This window comes from Callospermophilus lateralis, chromosome 16, assembly GCF_048772815.1.
Source record: "Callospermophilus lateralis isolate mCalLat2 chromosome 16, mCalLat2.hap1, whole genome shotgun sequence".
NCBI classification, from domain to species: domain Eukaryota; kingdom Metazoa; phylum Chordata; class Mammalia; order Rodentia; family Sciuridae; genus Callospermophilus; species Callospermophilus lateralis.
Window position 1 is genome coordinate 56,240,829 of NC_135320.1, and position 22,517 is coordinate 56,263,345.

The 22,517-nt window shown below is 35.1% G+C and overlaps 1 protein-coding gene across 2 annotated transcripts in view; it reads left to right on the plus strand.

The window, feature by feature from the left end:
* Nucleotides 1-22,517, plus strand: part of Spag1 (sperm associated antigen 1) — a 59,725-nt gene that overhangs the window by 11,552 nt on the left and 25,656 nt on the right. Inside the window, exons 6-10 of one of the 2 annotated variants that reach the window (XM_076835422.2) lie at nucleotides 276-381; nucleotides 3,667-3,797; nucleotides 5,114-5,220; nucleotides 10,887-11,053; nucleotides 19,573-19,580. In XM_076835422.2, coding sequence (XP_076691537.2) covers nucleotides 276-381; nucleotides 3,667-3,797; nucleotides 5,114-5,220; nucleotides 10,887-11,053; nucleotides 19,573-19,580 — 519 coding nt within the window. The remainder of the gene's footprint in view (nucleotides 1-275; nucleotides 382-3,666; nucleotides 3,798-5,113; nucleotides 5,221-10,886; nucleotides 11,054-19,572; nucleotides 19,581-22,517) is intronic. The other variant, XM_076835423.2, reaches the window with a different exon arrangement.

Sequence of the window (22,517 nt, forward strand, 5' to 3'; positions counted from 1 at the left end):
AACAAAAAAACCCCCTAAATCCTCAAAAATGCTGAATTTCTAATTAAAAAAGGGAAAATATCCTGAAATTTAGGAAACCTTTTATTTTATTTTATTTACTGTTTCTACTTCAGTTAGAATAAGCACTCTTGGTGGCCGGGGTAGTTCTGTGGTAGAGCACTTACCTGCTATGTGAGAGGCTCTGGATTTGATCCCCAGCACTGCATAAAAGTATTCATGGATTTAAACCTTAAAACATTATACTTTCACATGTAGCACTTAATATTTATTTCTAGGTCTAAGTGAGAAGGACAGGGGTTTACTTGCTATTCGTGAAAAAGAAAAAGGAAATGAAGCTTTCAACTCGGGCGATTATGAGGAGGCTGTGATGTATTATACTAGGTTGGTTGTGGTTTAAACTTACCATTTTAAAAAATGCTAATGTTTTAATTATTAAAACAACATAAATAAGCTAATTCTATTTCAGAATTGCTCAAGGTATTGTACTTGTGCCTTATCATAAATTTACTTTTGTTTGTCTTGTTTTTTCAATATTTCCTCAAACCTCTCTCACTCTCACTCCATTCCTACCTTTGACAGATCACCTGGCTTTCCTATTTTACAGAGAGAGTAGAAACTACCTGAAAGGAACTTTGCAGAAGGTCCACTCAGCATAAAAGTTAAGAACTTGTGTTCTGTAGTCAGACTGCCTGAACCTAATCCTGGAACTTATGATATTCCCTCTGACCACAGGGGCTTTGCACATTCTGAGTCTTCTGTTTAGAATGGCCTTCCCTCTTCTCCTTATCTATTACATTCCAACTTATCCTTTAAGACTTAGCCTTTGCCTTAATTCTTTGAAAAAGTCTTCTCTGAACTCCCAAACTAGGTTAAATCTCTACACTACTCTATGCCACCGCCCCCCCCAAGTTTATAGGCCTTTCTAACAGTCTTAACTCTCATTTGTAGTACTTGTTAAAGGAACAGTGTATGATTTTTTTAAAACTTTGTTTTTAGTTGTCGATGGATACCTTTGTTTTATTCATTTATTTATTTTTATGTGGTGCTGATGATCGAACCCAGTGCCTCACACATGCCAGGCAGGTGCTTTACCACTGAGCCTCAACCCCAGCTCCAGTGTGTGATTTGATACTAACTGAACTGTCAGCTTGTGCGAGCAGAGCCTACTTGTCCAATTTTTTTTAAACACCATTGTATCCTTATTTCCCAGCAAAGTTTCTGGTTCGTAGCAGAGTTCAATAAATATGCATATGAGCTTTTGAATTTCTTATATTCCATTAAAAGTTGATGAAGATCCTAAAGTATTGTTACAAACAGTACTCAGAATCATTAAAGCTACCTTCAAATTAATCTCTGTACAATCTTCCTTCCAATTGTAATGAGAAATTTTTTTCAATGTTGTGTCTCTAAAGAAGTTTGTCTTTGTTGAAATGGGTACAAGACAAAAAGGATATTTGATGGGTGGTTCATTCAGTGCAGCCTTCCTTGTTCAGTTCTGACACTGTTTTTCTTTTTCTTGTTTATTTCCATCCGTGGAGATTCTCTTGTTCATATGGGGAACAACATTTCCTTACCTTCGTTTAAGGAGTCATATAGTGAAAGAATTAAAGTGGTGCGGTATGATGGTTAGGGAACTCAGGCTGCTACCTCTGACTTTATCGCCTGTCTTGCCTTGGTTTCCCCAGTATGAGACAGTTACAATAGTGCCAGCCTCAGAGCAGCTTGAAGATGACATAAGACAAGTGTCATGAAGGCAGGATAACCCTGCAGTAACAAGAGCAGACAGGTACGAGTCTTGCCTCTACCATTTACTAGCTGTGAACGTGGAACTTCACCGAGCCACTCAGTTTCGTCTGCTTTCTCATCTGCAAATTGGAAGGAACAGTAATACCTCCTCTATGGATTGTAACGAGGGTTCAATGACCTGTGTGTGTGGTGTGCTCAGTGGCTGGCCAGTGGGGAATGCTCAGTGTCAGGCCTTCCTGTTGTTTACCCTTACATGTATTTTCCATGTCTGCTGTCTGTCCTACCATGTAATGCCTCTATATTCATCCTTAATGATCTTATTAAATTGACCCTTTTATGACGTTTCCATTTTCACATTCTATTTCTCCTCTGGATTTAGTAAATTCAATGTACTGATACCCTTATGTTTCCCATATCTGGGTATTCATTATTTCACAGCTTTCTATACCCACTTTTGAAGAAACAGCAGATAGATTTTTAAGTTTTTCCTTTTCATTTCTACTTCATTTTGCACTGATATCCTTAATCTAGCAAAGTTTGTTTTCTTATGTTTGTATTCTTCATCCCACTGACTACTTTCCTGTTCCTTCAATTAAATTTCCTCAATTAAATTACTTTATGATCATCCTTAGAATTAAATCTGTTTTAGTTACAAACTGTTTTGTTTCTGTTAACACGATCATAGTTGAATAAAGACTATCGATTGTGATTGATTACTTCATTTTGTTTTGTTCTATGAAATTGTTTCCAAGAATTCAAAAAGTGCATTTGATATTTAATGTTAACTGACCTACTTTTGAAAGTGACCTATGGGTATTTAAATTCCTATGTCACCTCTAAAGTCTGAGTTTACTTTAAGCTTTAATTAGATTTTTAAGCATTTGTCTAAATGTGGATTTTATATATTAAGTTGTATTTTATTATATTTGATGATTTAGGCTGTGTCAGTTTTCTAAGGTTGCCATCCCAAAGTACCACAGAGAGAGTAGCTTAAACATGAGTAATTTGTTTTCTCAGTTTTTTAATATTAATTTTTAAAATTTATATATGACAGTGGAATATATTATAATTCATATTACACATATAGAGTACAAATTTTTCATATCTCTGGTTATATACAAAGTATATTCACACCAATTCATGTCTTCATACATGTACTTTGGATAATGATGTTCATCACATTCCACCATCATTTCTAACCCCAAGCCCCCTCCCTTCCCCTCCCATTCCTCTGCTCTGTCTAGAGTTCATCTATTCCTCCCAAGCTTCCCCTCCCTACCCCACTATGAATCAGCCTCCTTATGTCAGAGAAAACATTTGACATTTGGTTTTTGAGATTGGCTAACTTCACTTAACATTATCTTCTCTAACTCCATCCCTTTACCTGCAAATGCCATGATTTTATTCTCTTTTATTGCTGAGTAATATTCCATTGTGTATATATGCCACATTTTTTTTTATCCATTCATCTATTGAAGGGCATCTAGGTTGGCTCCACAGTTTAGCTATAAACATTGAAGAAATCTGAGATCAAGGTGTTGGTGGGGTTGATTTCTTCTGCAGCCTCTTTCCTTGGCTTGCAGGTGGTGGCTGCCTTCTCCTGTATGTTCACGGGTGTATGCGTGTTCTGATTTCTTCCATAAGGGCACCAATTTATTGGAATAGGGCCTACATCACTTATCTCATTCTCACTTAATTACCTTCTTGAAGTCCCTATCTCAAAGAATATTCATATTCTGAGGTACTGTGGGAGTTAGGACTTCAATGTAGAAATTTTTGAGAAACAGTTCAGCCCTCAAATGGGTTATAATTGTTTAATCTACAACTTTAGGTGAAGTGGTTTTTTTTTTTTTTTTTTTTTTTTTATGTTCTTAGGTTTACTTTAGGCCTACTTGTTACCAACAATTGTTTCTTTTATAGGAGTATCTCAGCACTTCCCACTGTAGCTGCCTATAACAATCGAGCTCAAGCAGAAATCAAATTGCAGAACTGGAATAGTGCTTTTCAGGATTGTGAAAAGGTCTTGCAGTTAGAACCTGGAAACATAAAGGGTAAATATTCTCTGAATGCTTTTAAATTTATAGCTGGATCTGTTGAAGACCATTTGTAGATATTTAATATATACATTAAAATATTTCAGATAAACTCAGATTTCCATATGAGTCATCCCCTCTGTAGAGTTACTTTTAATTTTTACTTGAATTTAAGTCCATGATTATTTGTTTTGAAGTATTTAATAATCCCAAAAGATTGAATAAGATTTTCCCATTAGGGGAATCTGAGTGAAGATACACAGGGACTCTCTGTACTACCTTTGCAACTTTTCTGTAACTTTCAAATTTTTTCAAAATGAAAAAATTACCAAAAAAAGATAATTGTTATAACCTGGATATTTGAATCTGAATAGCAGTGGCAGTAGCTAAAGCATACTTAAAGCACAATGCTACAATTTTTATTAGATTTATGGCACAATAATTTATCTCTTTAGGTTTTCATGGCTAATTCTAAGACTAAAATCTAACTTCTTAGATTTATATTTTTTAAAAGAGGCATATTAAAATATGTCAGATATAAATTTTTCACTTTTTAGATTACTAAGCCTGATATTTTTCAACATATTGAATTATTACACTAAGTTCTCCCAGTAGTTAATTCGTTGTTGCAGTAAATAATTATAAAATTATCCATTGAAGCGTACCAAAAAAATCTAATGCAGAATACCAAAGGGCTCAATTTTTTTCTTTTTTTTTTAAATTTATTTTTAGTTTTTTTTTAAGGTGGACACAATATCTTTATTTTTATTTTTTCAACGTGATGCCGAGAATCGAACCCAGTGCCTCACACATACTAGGCGAGCATGCTACACTTGAGCCACATCCCCAGCCCCCAAAGGACTCAATTTCTGAAGCTAGCTGACTTAAATCATCAGATACTCTCAGTTCCCTGTGCTAAGTAACTCTAATCATTTTAGAGATGTCTAAAATAGATTTTACTAGTGTGCCATATTCTGAGCATTAATAGTATACTAAATTTCAATAAGGGAATTTTAAAATTTTTAGAAAATGATAAGAAAATATTAATGGTGTTTATAAGAAGGAAAGCATTGTTTAGTGAAAACCTTCCCAGTACTGCAGCATAGGGTGTTGCTTTTGAAGGTATGCTAAGGTATGGAGTCTTTCAGCCTGTGGAAGAGCCGGCCAGGATCTTTTTTTTTTAAATGTGTTCAACATGAAAATGGGTGTATGTAAGCTCTGCATAATTATGTCTTAAAGTGTCCAGTGCTACCTGTTTTTTTCAACTTGCCAAATAGTTATAACTACAATATGATATGTTAAAACATATAACTTTTATTTTGATAAATTTTCAGCTCTTCTCCGCCGTGCCACTACATATAAACATCAAAACAAGCTCCAGGAAGCTATAGAAGATTTGAGAAAAGTACTGGATGTTGAGCCTGATAATGATTTGGCTAAAGTAAGTGTAGGAAGTGATTTCTCACCTAATTCTATAATATGCTATTTCTGAATTTATTTTAAAATGGTATCAGGGGTTGGGGCTGTAACTCAGTGGTAGTGGACTTGCCTAGACATGTGAGGCACTGGCTTCAATCCTTCGTACCACATAAAAGTAAATAAATAAAAAATAAAGGTATTAAAAAATGGTATCAGTTTTGCTGAATAAATTATGTTGAGGATTAGGTCCCAGCTTTAAAAGAGATATCCCAGACATCCCAAAATGTTAACATCTTTTTTTTTTTTTTTTTTTTTTTTTTTTTGCTACTGAGGATTTAACCCAGGGGTACTTTACCACTGAGCTACATCCCCATCCTTTTATTTATTTATTTATTTATTTATTTTTGAGACAGAGGTTCACTAAGGTGCTGAGGGCCTTGCTAAGTTGCTGAGGCTGGCCTCCAACTTTCAGTTCTCCTTTCTCAGCCTCCTGAGCCACTGGGATTACAAGAGTGCATCACCATGCCCAACTTGAAAACAGGTTCTTAAGAAAAAATTGTGTAAAGGTATAAGCCTACCTCTCAGCAGATGCAGGCAGTACTTTTCTCTGGGGTAATCTCAGTTTATCATGCAGCATCTGTATTAAGGCCTGAATGATAGAGGTAAGTATCGGGAACTGTGAAGGGTCTGAGATTTTACTCTACTTGTAAATTAACAAGGCAGCTCAGCAAAGGATACCAGATATCCTGGATCAGACAGAAAGGTCTACTCATGGTACACCATGCAGATGAGCTGCACATTCAGGTCGGGTCCCTTTGTTCCTGAGCCCCACAAGAGTGATGTGGAGTGACCCAGATAGATGATGCACTTTAGTGGGTGTGTGGGAAGATTGAGGAACTGAAAATAGGGGAAAGCTCATTTTTTTTTTTATGATGGGCTGTAAACAAACTGCCTATCTTTGCTTCAGAGAGAAATATTGTCTTCATTATATTGCAGAGTAAATAGACTTGCCCTGTCATTTTCAGGGAAATGCTATTTTTGTTTTACAAGCCTGTTCGCTGTACAAACATCCTTAAATATAATCTGGAACAAAGGTGATTTAGTGCCTCTGTTCCCAGTATGCCCAGAAATAGGATAAAATTGTGGAGAATTGCCTTTCCACAATAAATTGTCCCTAAATTTCCACACACACCTATTGGATAACCTGTTGCACTCTCTCTATGTCCTTTGTATAATGGTTATAGTTATTAAATGTTAATTTAACAGTATTATAAAAGAAAAATTTGAAAAAGAAAAACCACCTATGATATTACTATCCAACATGATTTTAGGTTTACATATTAACTTTAAGTCCTTATCCAAAAGCATTTTTATCTTAACCACATGGAATTAACTCAAATGGACCATCTACCTTAATGTAAGACCTAAAATAAAAGTTCTAGAAGAAAACATAGGAGAAAATCTTTATGATATTGGATCAGACAAGTATTCTTCAAGTGACATGAAAAGCACAATCCATAAAAGAAAAAACTGATAAGTTGGATTTCATCAAAATTAATAATTCCTGCTCTTAGAAAGGCACTATTAGAAGAGCGAAAAGATGGCTAGGCACAATACAACAAGACTACATTCCCAGTGGCTTGGGAGGCTGAGGCAGGAGAATCGAAAGTTCAAAGCCAGCTTTAGCAACTTAGTGAGACCCTGTCTCAAAATAAAAAAATAAAAAGGGCTGGGGATGTGACTCAGTGGATGAATGCTCCTGGGTTCAATTCTTGTGTCAAAAAAAAAAAAAAAAAAAAAAGAGAGAGAGAGAGAGAGAAAGAGGGAGAAGAATAAGAAGAAAAAGATAAACAAGTTACATACTGGGAGAAAATATTTTTAAATCATATATTCAACAAAGGATTTGTATCAAAAATATGTAAAGAACTTTCAAAACTCAGTAATAAGAAAATAGGCAGCTAATTAAAAATAACCTCCTCCCCCAATGGTGGGGATCTCACCCAAGGACTGTTGCGGGTTAGGCAAGCTCTCTACCACTCTGCTGTATCCCTGGCCCCAAGCAAAATATTTGATCTGACACCAACCAAAAGAGACACACAGATGGAAAATAAGCACATGAAAAGATGCCCAATAACATTGGTCATCACTGAAATGTAAATTTAAAACCACAAGAGATAAAAAGAGTGAGATTGGAACTGGTTTCCCCTTATATGTAATCTGATATTTTTCTCTCACAGCCTTTAAAATTCTATCCTTATTCTGTATGTTAGGCATTTTCATTATAATGTACATTGGGTCTGTTGTAATTTTGTACATGTGGGGTCCTATATTTGATTTTCCATTCCATTCTTTAGGTTTGGGAAATTTTCTGATATTATTTCATTGAAAATATTGTGCATTCCCCTTTGGTTTTTATCTCTGTGCCTTTATCTATCTGAATAAATCTCAAATTTGGATTTTTCATGTTATCAATAGTTCTTGAAAGTTCTATTCATAGTTTCTTAACATCTTCTCTCTGTGGTCAACTCTGTTTTCAAGATTATGTATTTTATCTTCATTGCCTGAGGTTCTTCCAAGTGGTCTGGTCTGTTGGTAGTGCTTTCTTTTTTCTTTTCTTTTCTTTTTTTTTTTTTTTTGGTACTGGGGATTGAACTCAGGAGCACTCAGCCACTGAGCCACATCTCCAGCCCTATTTTTGTATTTTATTTAGAGATAGGGTCTTACTGAGTTGCTAAGCGCCTCACTATTGCTGAGGCTGGCTTTGAACTCGAAATCCTCTGTCTCAGCCTCCTAAGCCACTGGGATTACAGGTGTGTGCCACTGTGCTTGGCCTGTTGGTGGTGCTTTCTATTTATGTATTTATATTTATTTATTTATTTATGTATTTATATGTATTTATATTGGGATTGCACCCAATGCTTCATGCATGCTAGTTAAACATTCTGCTACTGAGCTACACCCCCAGGGCTCTGCTAAATTTTTAATTTGATTTATTGGTTTTTTTCATTTTGAGGATTTCTTCTTTTTTTTTTTACATTTATTTTTTTTCGTAGTTGTACACAATAACTTTATTTTATTTATTTGTTTATTTTTATGTGGTGCTGAGGATGGAACCAAGAGCCTTATAAGGCGAGTGCTCTACTGTTGAGCCATAACCCCAGCTCCGTTTTTTTTTTTTAATAAATTTTCCACCTCTTTATTGAAGTGATCTTTCTCTTCTTGTATTTTCTCTCTGATTTCACTTCTTATTCCATCTTTTACTTTGCAGATTAGTTTAACTATGTACATTGTAAACTCCTTTTCTGACATTTCTTCCACTGTGGTGTTGATGGATTCTTGGTTTGGGGTGATTTTTTTCACTTGCTTTTTCATGTTGTTTGTGTGTCTACCCATTTAGGCATCAGAGTTTCTACCCGCTGGACTTATAGTGTCCCTGAAGGTTTCCAGTATCTCACTGTTTAGGGGGAGACAATAATAACAACAGCCAATACAAACAATATATAGCATTTAACCAAATAGTTCCTACAATGTTAATTATCACAATAAACAGAGATGATATGACCTGTTATTGCTGACAATAAAACCAGCAAGTTTGCAAATGGGTTTATAATTTCAAATGGCGCCAGCAAGAGAACAGAAATGATATAGGATGTGATGATTATGAGGGAGGAAGAAAGAAGAAGTAAAGAAATTAAAGGAAGAGTGAAAGAACAATAGAGATTGGCTGTTAGTGAAAGAAAAGAGGATCAAGGGAAACAGGATAAAAAATATACATAAAGTGAAAATTTTAAAAAACTAAAAATAAACGATTATGAAACAAAACCAAAATATACTAATTAAACATCCTAGTTCACAGAAAACTAATGCATGAAAAATAACTGGTTTCAAAAATGCTAGAAATGAGAGAAAAAAATATGAATACATATAAATGTTCATGTACCATTAAGGTCACATTAAACAGAATAATAATAATAATAATAATAATAATAATAAAGATCCCCATAAAAAGTTAAAGAATTCTTTCTGTTGAATTCAAAAGATTCTCAGCAGTTTTAGGTGGAGTCAGCAGGAGTGTGATGCTCCACCCTCCGGATTACTGGAGTGAGAGAGGGTAATCCCTTAGGCAGAATTCCTGGTGGCAGGGTTTAGGTTTAAGTGGGCTTTACACTCTTTGCTGAATGCTAATTGGTCTGAAGATTTTAAATCAGGGCACCTCCAGGGCCCAGTACTTGCGGGTCCACACTGAAAGACTATACCCCAGGGATCTTCCCTGGGTTTCACTCATGTGGTGGAGAAACCAATTCTTAGTACCCTACATCACCTCTGGACCCCACCGTTTTCTGGACTCTGGTTCAGTCTCCAATCTCTTCTACTTCCTGCCTTTCTCAGTTCCCAGCCAGATGTCTCTCCCAGCTGGTCCTACAAGCAGCAGGATTGGAGGGGGAGAGGTTGAGCTGGGTGGGTTTCCATGACCAGTTGTCCCCTGGGTAAAGCTCTCTCCACATTTGATTTTCTCTTGGTCACTTAAGCACACTCTATGTCATGCAGTGTATGTTTCCTGGGCCTGTATTTTGAGCCAAACTTGGGTTTGCCAGGAATTGGCCCCCCTCAGCTGCCAACTGCAGCATTGGCTGCAGAATGGTTCCTTCCTTTGTCCTCTGCACAGTGCTGAGAGAAATGGTGCCCCACCACCACCAGTGCAGCATGTCTTTCAGGTTTGCTGGGCAGTGTCCTTGATTTCTAAATGCTCTGTATCTAGACATGCCACGGGCCTCCTAATAATGCGGGTTACTTTAATTCCTTTATCCCTCTACTGTGCTCTTGGAGGGATCACTCTGTCTAGAGCTTCTGGCCCAGTCATGGCCATAGCTATGTTGCTGGGGATGTCTTCCTTATTTTATTATATCCAACCTCCTGTGTCCCTGATCTGCTTTGAATGGCCAGTTTTAAATTCCAATAAAGTTCCCTGCTTTTTTTTGTTTGTTTGTTTATCAACCTTGTGGAAAGGCTGCCTATGTGCTTTCTTGGTTTCACTGGCATAAAGCATTTTAGAACGTCCAACGTTATTCATTAAAAAAAGCACATGTACATAGTAAGAGACTAATAGCAATAATTAATAATAAAATATGACAGTACAGCAATATGCTATATATGCAAATGTCCCCTCTCTCTCTCTCTCTCTCTCTCTCTCTTTCACCCTTTCTTTCTCTCTCTCTCTCTCTAGTTGAATGGAACTTCAGTTAACTGAAACAGCAGACATCAAAATGCTGGATAAGAAGGTTTTGTGATTGTTAGAAAATATGAACAGGAGATAAATAAATAAATATTTATGTAATTTTTACTAGATAAAAAAATTTAAAAAGCACATATAGCATGATTTTATTTGTGCAGAACTATACATTTTTGTGTGTCTGTATGCCTAGAAACATCTGGGGAGATTATAAAAAATGTCAGTGGTATTACTTGAGTGGCAGGATTTCAGGTGATTTTTTTTTCTTCCTTTTTTATACTGTTACTCTAAGCCTTTTACAGTATATATAGTTATAATCAGATAAAGCAATGATGTAGTTTTGAAAAAAAATCACCATAAAAGCCTTGTGTTTTATTAATTTCTTAATATTTTCTTATCTGAAAGAATGGTTGTTTTTTATTAAAGAAAAACATTGTCATTAATGTTGTGATTTACAGAAAACCTTATCGGAAGTCGAAAGAGATGTGAAAAATTCTGAACCTGCATCTAAGACCCAAACTAAAGGGAAAAGGATGGTTATTGAGGAAGTAGAAAAATCAGAAGATGAAGATGAAAAGGGAAGTGGAAGAAAACATGAAGATGGCAGTGGAGATAAAAGTAAAATGTCTTCTCTATTTTGGTTATGCAGAAAACTACCTGCTTATATAATGAGCTAGCTCAGTTTTTCTGTTTGTACAGAAATTTTAAGTCTGCCAGACTTTTTCTGGCTTTACCATGCAAATCTACAAGCAAATTTAGCTTATCTTTTTCTTGATACATTTTAGTATAATCTTCCCAATGCTTTTTTCCTCTTAGTCTGGCACTTTTTTCCTAGTGCTCAATTTAATTCCTAATTATCACCTTTTAATGTAAATGGCTGTGTCTATATGACAATAATCATTTGCAAATTGACCTTAAATCTGTCTCTTAGGTCATTGTGTGTAATCCACTGGGTTGCAAACAAATGTATTGGCTTCAAGTAAGGACTTGGATGGACTTGTTTATATACCTAAAATGCATACATTTTTGGGAAATTCTTCTGTGTCTCTCAAAAAATTTAAATATGCAAAACAAATGTTTCAAAAAATGAATATAGACTATATAAAATTTCATGGTTATAAGATAAAACAATGAAAGTTAGATCAATGTCAAGGGAAAAGATTTGTGTACACGTGCATTAATATGCCATTGTTCTTTGTTCCATAATTTTATCTTTTCTAGAATGAAATCAGAGTGTGTGTAATGTTTTGAGATTAGCTTCTTTCACTGTACATTGTCCCTGAGATTTGCTGATGTAGTTGCATGTATCATTGGTTCATTCCTCTTTTTTTTTTTTTTTAGTTAAAATTCCTTAATTTTTTATTCCTGGTACCACACCACAATTTATAGGGCAGTATATTTGATATAAGGTAAAAAAATGACTATGATTCAACAGATAAAAGACCTCAGGAATGTACATCTGATTGACACTGTAACCAGTAACTACATTGCATTAACCAGTAGCTACACTTTTTGCAAACTGTGGCTATGACATCACAAGAAGGGTTTCCTGTTTAAGCTGCAATAACTCTGACTATGGATCATCATTTCTTCTGTGGCAGGTTTTTGCAGTTATTCTAATGCTTTTGTGATGATTGTCTCAAAGTAACCTGTAGCTTTTCTGACAACTCCTCATTCTCTCTCTTACTAAGAACTGTAGCCTTTTTATACTGTTTTAAAAACCTTCTTCCACATTCCACCATGGTCTCCACAAGATCCATACCCACCAACACAGGGACTGCCAGAGCTGTTCTTATCAAAACTGCCTACCTTCCTGGGTTTATAATTTGATTTCTGTCGTTCACTGTAATTTCCAAAATTATTATAGTTCCAACCACCACAGTGGTTAGTATACCAAAATTTTCTCCTTCATGTTATGATGACAATGAGGCATTGTAACCATATGACTTCCTTCACTACCACCATATCCACCAACTTGGTTTCCATATCCTAGTCTTCCACCACCACTTTTCTAATATACCCAGAACTGCTACCGTAATTGTCATCATTACCTCCAAATCCACCTCAACCACCATAGCCTCCTTTTCCAATAGAGTTTCCACCATGGCCAAAATTACTTTTGCCACCTCCAGAGTTTCCTTCATGATCCATAAAGTTGCCAAATCTACCCCAAGTTGCTGCATCTATGTCTTCAACACACAAGTCACAAGACCTTGGAACATTTACCATTATCAAATAATTTGTGAGTGTGCCCATTTCTCAATATGTTATCTTTAACTATCATCTGTAGTTTCAGACTTCAGACCACCAATAAACAGCTTCCTCAATTGTTGTGGTTCCCTTGGATCATGCTCCCCACAGTAAGCCCACAGAGGCAGTGATGGTCAGAGTTCACTTCACTTCTCTTTATTGCTGAGTAACATTCCACTATGTGGGTGTACCAAATTTGTTTATCCAGTTTGTTCAAGGATATTTAGGCTGTTTCTGATATTTGATAATTATGATTATAGCTGCTATAAACTTTCATGTGCAAGTTTTTGCATGAAGGGTAAATGTCTAAGTAGGCTTGCCAGCTCATATGGCAAGTGTATCTATAACTTTATCAGAAATTGCCAGACTCCTCTTTTCCAGAGTAACTGTACCGTTTTTTCATTGCTATATGAGAGTTTACATCACATTCTCATCAATATTTGGTAAGACCAGGTTTTGTTAATCCATTCTATTAAGTATATAGTGGCTTCTCATTATGGTTTTTTTTTTTTTTTTCTTGGTACTGGGGATTGAACTCGGGGGCACTTGACCACTGAGCCACATCCCCAGCCCTATTTTGCATTTTATTTAGAAACAGGGTCACACTGGGTTGCTTCAGAGCTAAGGCTGGCTTTGAACCTGAGATCCTCCTATCCCAGCCTCCCAAGCCGCTGGGATTACAGGCATGTGCCACCATGTCTGGCTCATTATGGTTTTAATTAGCACTTTTTCTAATGGCAAATGATGTTGAACATCTTTTCATGTGCTCATTTGTCATCTCTATATCATTTTTAGCAAAAGGGTGGTTTAAATCATTTCACTAATTTTTTAAAAGTGGGTTGTTTTCTTACTGTCAGGTTTTTGTTGTTATTGTTGTTGTTGCTGCTGCTGCTGCTGCTGTTATTGTTATTTGGTACCAGGGATGGAACTTAGAGGTACTCCACCACTGAAACACATCCCCAGCCCTATTTTGTATTCTATTTAGAGACAGGGTCTCACTGAATTGCTTAGGGCCTCGAAGTTGCTGAAGCTGGTTTTGAACTTGGGATTCTCCTGTCTCCGCCTCCCAAGCTGCTGGGATTACAGGTGTGTGCCACCCCACCCGGCTTTACTGTTGAGTTTTGAGAAATATTTTTATATTTTTGATGTCTTGTTGCAATCCTTTGTTAGCTATGAGAGTTGCAAATATTTTTCCCTGTCTCTAGCTTTTTAAATTTCTTTAAACATTGTTTTCACAGAGCAAAAGTTTTTAGTTTTGTTGGAGTCAAATTTACACATTTTTTATTTTTCTGTTTTTAAATTTTTTTTTTTTTTGGTATCAGGGATTGAACTCAGGGGCACTCGACCACTGAGCCACATCCCCAGCCCTATTTTTTATTTTGTGTAGAGACAAGTTCTCACTGAGTTGTCTAACACCTTGCTCTTGCTGAAGCTGGCTTTGAATTTGGGATCCTCCTGCCTCAGTCCTCAGCCACTGGGATTACAGGCTTGCCTGGCAAATTTACACACTTTTAAAAAATGAACTGTGCTTTTGATCTAAGGACACTTTGCCTAACTCAAAGTCATGAAGAATTTTCTCCTGTGTTGTTTCCTTTTCAAAATTTATATTTTGCAAACATTTATCAATTCTGGGCTGATTTTTATATGGAATGTGAGAATTAGATTTTCAAATTTTTTTTTGCATATTGATGGCTAGTTGTTTATTGCAAACTATCCTTACTTCTTTGAATTACCCTTGCACCTGGCAAATTGGCAGATTTATATATTTCAACTTTTGGGAGTTATTATGCATAGTATTTTTTTAATTTTACAAAATTAAAAATTCATGTGTTCATTTTAGCCTATAGAAAAAAATCAACTGGCGGGGCTGAGGCTGTAGCTCAGTGGTAAAGTGCTTGCCTCGCATGTGTGAGGCACTGAGTTCAATCCTCAGCACCACATAAAAATAAATAAAGGTACTTTGTGTTCATCTACAACTAAATAAATATAAAAAATCAATTGGCCATGTTTGTGTGGCCAGTAGAGTCTAATTTTGGCTGCCATTCTGTTGCATTGACTTAAGTGTCAATCCTCTCATCAGTACCACACTGTCTTGATTTAGATTGCAAGTCAAAAATTTTTCATGGTCTGCAATTCTTTCATTTAATATTCAGTTATATTTCTTTCTTCAGTTATGTTTATTTATTGTATAAAATTACTGAACAGTCAATCAATTAACAATAAGATCACCTATCATTTGATGACTGTTTTACCACAAGTCTTTATTATACTACTAAAATGTACTATCTATATGCTCATTGCAAAATAGAAGTGATTTTCTCTTGTCCATCATTGTAATAAATAGTAGAGTATAATAAAAGGATGACAAATATGAAGCAGTAAAATCTGTTTCTCTAGATATCAAATTTTGATTGGATATTGAATTTTTAGATAGATCAATTTGGGGGAGAAATGACATTACAATCATATGGAATTTTCTAATCCATGAACATAATTTGTCTCTCCATTTGTTTAGATCTTCTTTGATTTCTTTCATTAGCATTGTGTGGTTTTCCACAACATTGGCAGATTTATACATTTCAACTTTTGGGAGTTATTATACATAGTATTTTTTAATTTTACAAAATTAAAAATTCATGTGTTCATTTTAGCCCATAGAAATGTGATTTATTTATTTATTTATTTTTGTACATTGACTTTGTATTGTGCAATCTTGCTAATTCACACATTCAAGGATCCTTGGAATTTTCTTCATGGACAAATATGTTGTCTGCAAATAAGGACAGTTTTATTTTTTATTACAATTTGTACATCTCTTTTCCGCTCTTATTGTACTGGCTAAAAAGTAAAATGTTGAACAAATGGTGAATCTTAGAAGGCATGCATTTGGTCTTTGATAATCAGACTTAATATTACCTTTTGGTATCTAATCGATGCCCTTTGTCAATTTAAGGAAATGGCTTTCTAGTTATAGTTAGTTGAGCTTTTATTTTTAACTGATGTTGAATTATTTCAAATGCTTTTCTGCATCACTAGATTTGATCATATAAATTTTCTTCTGTAGTAAGTTACTGTATTAGGTTACATTGTTTGGCTGAGGTTTGAATGTTGAGCAGGACTTGAATTTTGAGATAAACCAATTGATCATCATATATTATTTTTATTTATTGGTGGATTTTATTCATTAATATGTTATTGAAGATTTTTTGCATCTATTTTCATAAGAGACATTTTAGCCTTGAGAGATTGATTATAGCCTTCTTTTCTTCTTATCTTTTCTTTGATTTTCATTCATTCACTTTTCTGGATTTTGGATATCCCCATCCAAACTGTAACATTTTATGAGGCAATGCTAGCCTCATAAAATGAGTTGGGATGTTCATCCTTCACTTCTGTTCTCTGAAAGAGATTGTGCAGAATTGATATTATTTCTTCTTTAAACGTTTCATCAAACTTGTCACTGGAACTATCTGGCCCTGGAGGTGGGGGCAGGTAGAGGTAGGTGTGTGTGGAGAGTGTGTGTGTGTGTGTGTGTGTGTGTATGATTCTAAATTAGAAATTCGTTTTCTTTAATAGATCTACAATTCTCCAGGCTATTTTATTTCTTAAGTGAATCCTGGTAGTTTGGTAGTTTCAAAGAATTGGTCCATTTCACTTAAGTTGTTGGGTTTCTCTTCATAGAATTGTTCATAGCACTCCCAGAGTGTTAATCAGTTTTTCATTGCTGTGACCAAAAATACCTGACAAGAACAACTTAGAAGAGGAAAAGTTTATTTTGGCTCAGTTTCACAGGTTTCAGCCCTTGGTCTGCTGACTCTATTGCTGTGAGCCAGAGGTGAGGCAGATCATTATGGTGAGGGAAGTTGCTTAACACTCATGGCAGCAGGAAGAAGGGGTGGAGGGCGGACAGATACACCCTTCCAGTGCACGCCTCCAGTGACCTACTTCCTTCAATTTGATCCCACCTCCCAGTAGTCTATTCAGCTATCAATGGCTTTAATCCAGCAAATGGATTAATCTACTGATGAGGTCAGAGCCTTAATCCTTGCCTAAAAGCCCCACCTCTGAATCTAGCTGTATTGGGGATCATGCTTCCAACCTATGAGCTTTTGGGGATATCCCCATCCAAACTGTAACATCTTGGTTATTGTTTTAATGTTTAGTAGGTCTGTAGTAATCTCCTTCTTTTCCTGTTATTGCTAATTTGTGTGTTTTCTCTTTTTTTCTTTGCCAGTCTAGCTAGAGATTGATTATTGTTACTGATCTTGGCAACATACCAGCTTTTGTTCCACTTATCTTTTTTTCTGCTTTATTTTTCTTTTTCAGTTTCATTGATTTCTGCTCTTTGCTTTTTGACGTTTCCTTCCTTCTACTTGTTTTGAGTTCACTTTATTCCTCTTTTTCTGAGATAGTTTCTCAAACTAGAAGCTTAGACTATCGACTCCAGTCTTTTTCCCCTTATAAACATCTGATGCTGTAAGTTTTCTTTTGATCACTGTTTTAGCTGCACCCCAAACATTTTGATATGTTGTACATTGTCATTTATTTGAAGGTATTTTCTGATTTCTTGTGAGGCTCTTCTTTGCTCTCCATAAGGCATACTGAATTTCCAAAAATTTTGGAGATTTATCATTTTTCTATTATTAATTTCTAATTTATTTCCATTAAAGTCACAGAGTATATTTTGTGTTATTTAAACTTTGTGATGTTTAACTTTTTTAAAGCTTGTTTTATGATGCAGGATATTTTCTTTCTTGATGAATATCCCATGTGCACTTAAAACAAATGTGGATTTGGATTTTTTTTGGTAGAGTACAGTATAAATGTCAGTTAGCTCTAGTTGGTGAACGGTGTTGCGAGTTCTTTGTCCCTGCTGATTTTTTGATTGTTTGGTTTGGTTTTGGTGCTGTGGATTGAATACCTGGGCATTTTACTACTGAACTACATCCTTAGCCCTTTTTATTTTTTATTTTCAGACAGGGTCGCACTAAGTCACTGAGGCTATCCTCACATTTGTGACCCTCTTGCTTTGGCCTCCTGAGTTGCTGGAGTTAGAAGTGTGTGTCACCCACCACTCCTGGCTTTCCTTTTATTTCTCTCACTTCTTGCTTCTGGTGTTTTGATGTTTGTTTTCACATATTTTTACATTTAGGATTTCTGTATCTTCTTGGCTAATTGATCCTTTTCAAATTATGTAATGTCCCCTCCTATCTTTGGTAATTTTATTTATTTTTTAAAGTCTACTTTGTCTTATATAAATATATTTACTTCAGATCTTTTGGACTAATATTTGTATAATATGTATTTTTTTCTGTCTTTTCACTTTTAACCTCACTGCATCAGTAAAGTGTGTTTCTTTTAGACAGCATATGATTCATCTTGTTTTACCTGTTCTTATTAACTCTTATAATTGGTATGTTTTCCCCAACTATTGGTATGTTTATATTTAGGTATAAGTATTGATACTTTAATTTAAACTTTAATGTTTAAATATTATTTGTTTTTATATATTTTTTTTCCTCTGTATTTTATACACATTCCACTTTGCTGTTTTCTTTGGAAGGATTTTCATATTTTAATTTTATTATTATTTGTTGTTGTGATGGTGGTGGTGGTGGTGGTACTTGGGATCAAACCCAGGGGTGCACTACTACTGAGCCCTTTTTTTTAAAAAAGGGTCTTGCTAAATTGCTCAGACTGGCCTGAAACTTGCAATCCTCCTTCCCCAGTCTCCTGAGTAGTTGAGATTACAGGTGATGCCACCATGCTCAGATAGTTTTTAATTTTAATTTATTACTTGAGGTCTTTTTTTGAACCATATTTTTAAAAAATATATAGAAATTGTCTCTATAGAATGTAAACTACACTCTGCTTAGAATTAGTACATAACTACTTAAAGCATATGTAAAAACTTTATTGTTTTTTATTGTCTCTTTACCCTCCCCCTTTATATGGTAGCAATCATATATATATTATACCCACATTCATTGAAAACCCATCAAACAATATTACTTTTACATTCAAATATATTGAAAATTTCTATATATTTTAAAGAATTTAAGAGGAGAAAAACAGTCTATCTTATTTACTAAGGCACTTATTTTTGTTTGCACTTCCTTCATTCCTGATGTTCCTAGTTTCTTTCTGGTATTGTTTCCCTTTCAGCTGAAGGATTTTCTTTGGTACTTCTTTTTTTCTTTTTGCAGTGTTGGTGATTGAATCAAGGGCCCTTGGTCATTCTAGGCAAGTGCTCTACCATGGAGCTATGCCCTCAATATTATATAACCTTTTTTTTAAAGAAGGTCTGCTAGAAATGAAATATTTTTGTTTTTCTTGATAGAGGATGTCTTTATTTTATCTTCATTTCTGAGGATAATTTTGTTCTAGATTGAGGGCTGAGGCTGTGGCTCAGTGGTAGAGCGCTCGCCTAGCACGTGGGAGGCCCTGGGTTCGATTCTCAGCACCACATAAAAATAAAATAAAGATATTGTGTCCACCTAAAACTTAAAAAAATATATATATATATTTTTTAAAAAGAATTCTAAGTTGACAATACCTGGGTTTGACAGTTAGTGGAAAACAGGGTGCAGTATGTTTACTCCTTACTGTTTTTGTGTTTCGAGGGATGGATAATTAGCACATTTGAAAAACTATGGGTGTGCTTTACATAGATTGTTTTGGTAATCCTCAAGGAAGCTATAATTACCCACACTTTTATAGATTAGGCAACAGAAGTTTAGAGAAGTGAGGTTACTTGCAACATTGTACAGGTTAAGTCACACAGTTGGGATATGGCCCAAGATGTGTTTGACTTCAAATCTATATCCTAAAAGTGGTTACTGATACCAACTAAGAGATTACTCATTCTACAAAACCTAGGCCAAATATCACCAGACAACCTTGTCCAAGAATAGATAAAATCCACTTTAGGACTTGGGGTTGTGACTCATTGGTAGAGCACTTGCCTAGCAAGTGTGAGGCACTGGGTTTGATCCCTCAGCACCACATAAAAATAAATAAATAAAATAAAGGTATTGTGTCCATTTATAACTAAAAATATATACATTTTTAAAAAACCACTTTAATGTTCACTGATATACCAGAATTCTTATCAATAATAGCACCAGTTGAGGAGCTGGTGAGTTAAAGATGAATGTGATCATTTATGAAACTAAAAGCCTTCCTTCCAAATAGAGATAAACAAACAGGAAAGGGCTAATATGTTTTTTTTAAAAAAATAAATACTTCTAATAATACTTCTGTGATTAGAAATCTGAATCAGGATAGTTATCTGTTAACCAACTGATGTTTCTCTCTGAGGTAGGCGATCTATGAGTCTAATAGAGAAGCAGTGTTCCCATTCAAATCTCCAGAGCTTTAAGGGGATCATTTTTCTATTGTCATTAATGTCCTCCCATAATTATTTTATAGACTAAGGAATATATAACATATGTATGATTCAGAAAACCAAAATTCTTGATAGAATATAAATTTTATCAGGAAAGCAAATCAACATGAGGAAGATAACTAGCTGGAAACTCCTTTTATTCTTAAGGTGAAACACAATAGTTGAACTAGCTAATGCTCACCTCTGTCAAGTTACATTGTTGGATGATATGTAAAAGGAGGTCCTAGAGCCTTGGATGTGAGAGAAGCAATCCAAATCACTAGTAGGAAAATAAATGTTACCCAGAAGGAATTTATCTAGTTGGAATTTTTGCAAGTTGTTTTCCATCCCACCACATTCTGAGAAAGAATTCCTAGTCATTATGGGGTAATTCCAGGGGGTTGTGAGGATCATGGGAAATGCAGCAATTCATGTTTTGTAACCTTTGCTGATATTGCTTCTCCTTTATAAGCTCCACTTGGATTGATCAGGCCCAATTCATCCAGACTGAAGTACAGCATAACCCATGGATTCAATTAACAACTGACAGTTACTGAGCACCTACTCTGGCAGGTATTGAAATAAGACTGATAGGCTTTCTTCATCTGTTCTTCCAAGGACTAATATTAAGAAACACCTGACAACTTGCCAGGATGATTAGATCTGGGGATCTGAGTTCATGGGCTTTTTCTCAGAACCTCCCCATCTACTTGTGTTTTCCTTCCCTAATGGGGTCATTTAGAAGAAGTGGATGTCATCATACAACTGTATCTGTCAGAGACTTTGGTCCTCACTTCCACCTGTCACCTTACAGAGTCTGTGAGAAGCAATCAGAAGAAAGCCAGCATTTAGTTGCCTTTGTGGTGCTGTTGTTCATTTCCCACTTAAAAGTGTAATGTAAGAAAATTAAACAGTCCTTCACAAACAGAAGAATCAAATATAAATATTTCCCTTGCTCTAGAATTGGCAGAATCAGGAGAGCAGGGATCTAAGAATTAAAACAATAAAAAATCGTAATTATTTCTGATTAGGTAAGTATGAAAAACCTGTATATGTTAGGTGCCATAAAAAAAGCTAAACTAAAAGGCAAATAACAAACTAGGCAAAGTGGCTGAGGGCTCATACCTTTTAATATAAAGAATTTTTAACAAAACAATAAGAAAATGATGAAGAGCTAGTATAAAAATGGACAAAACATATGAACAGACATATCACTAATGAAGAAGTAAGTATAAGTGACTGATAATTTTTTATTCCTAATTAAAACATAAAAATTAAGGGCCAGGGTTGTGGCTCAGTGGTAGAGCTCTTGCCTAGCATGAGTGAGGCACTGGGTTCGATCCCTGGCACCACATAAAAATAAACAAATAAAATAGAGATATAAAAAAATTAAACTTGGGTTATTTTTCTTTTACTAAAGTAACCAAGATAGGAGGGAAAAGTAACCTTTGTGGTCAAAAGTGAGGTGAAATCTTTTTTAAAAAAAATTGAGACGTAATTTGTCCTTTTAAAAGAATGCTTTAGTTGTAGATGGACACAATACCTTTATTTTATTTATTTTTACGTGGTGCTGAGGATCGATCCAACTCAGTGCTCACACATGCTAGGCAAGGACTCTACCACTGAGCCACAGTCGCAGCTCCTAATTTATCCTTTTTTGAATTCAGTGAATTTTAGTATATTTAGTATATTGTACAGCTAATTCCACTGTCTAATTCCAGGACATTTTTATTACCCCCAAAGAAATCCCATGCCCATTAGTAGTAACTCCTCATTCTTTCTTTTCCCTGGTTCCCTGAGATCACTAATCTTTTTTTTTCCTCTGGGGATTTGCTAATTCAAATTTTTCATATAAGTAGAATAATATAATATGTGCCTTTCATACCTGTCTTATTTTACTTAATATAATATTTCAGGATTAATCCATGTTGCAGCATGTATCAGTACTTCATTCCTTTATTTACAAATACTATGCCATTGTATGGATAATACCACATTTTCTTTATACATCAGTTGATGGATATTTGGGGTTTTTGTACTTTTTGGCTATTAAAAATAATGCTGTCAGAACATTTATGTACTATTTTTTTTGTGTGTGCATAGATGTTTTAAGTTTTCTTGGGCATGTACTTGAACCTAGAGTACTGGGTTATGTGGTAACTATATGTTTAACTTCTTGAGGAACTGTAGACTGTATTTCAAAGTGGCTACATCATTTACTGTTCCCACAGGTAATATTTAAGGGTTCTAATTTCTCCAAATTTTTGCCAACACTTCTTTTTTCAAATATTTTTAGTTGTAGTTGGACATAATACCTTTATTTTATTTGTTTCTTTTTATGTGGTACTGAGGATCAAACCCAGGGTCTCACACATGCTAGGTAAGCGCTCTGCCACTGAGCCACAGCCTCAGCCCCACCGACACTTCTTATTGTCAGCCTTTTTGATTATCC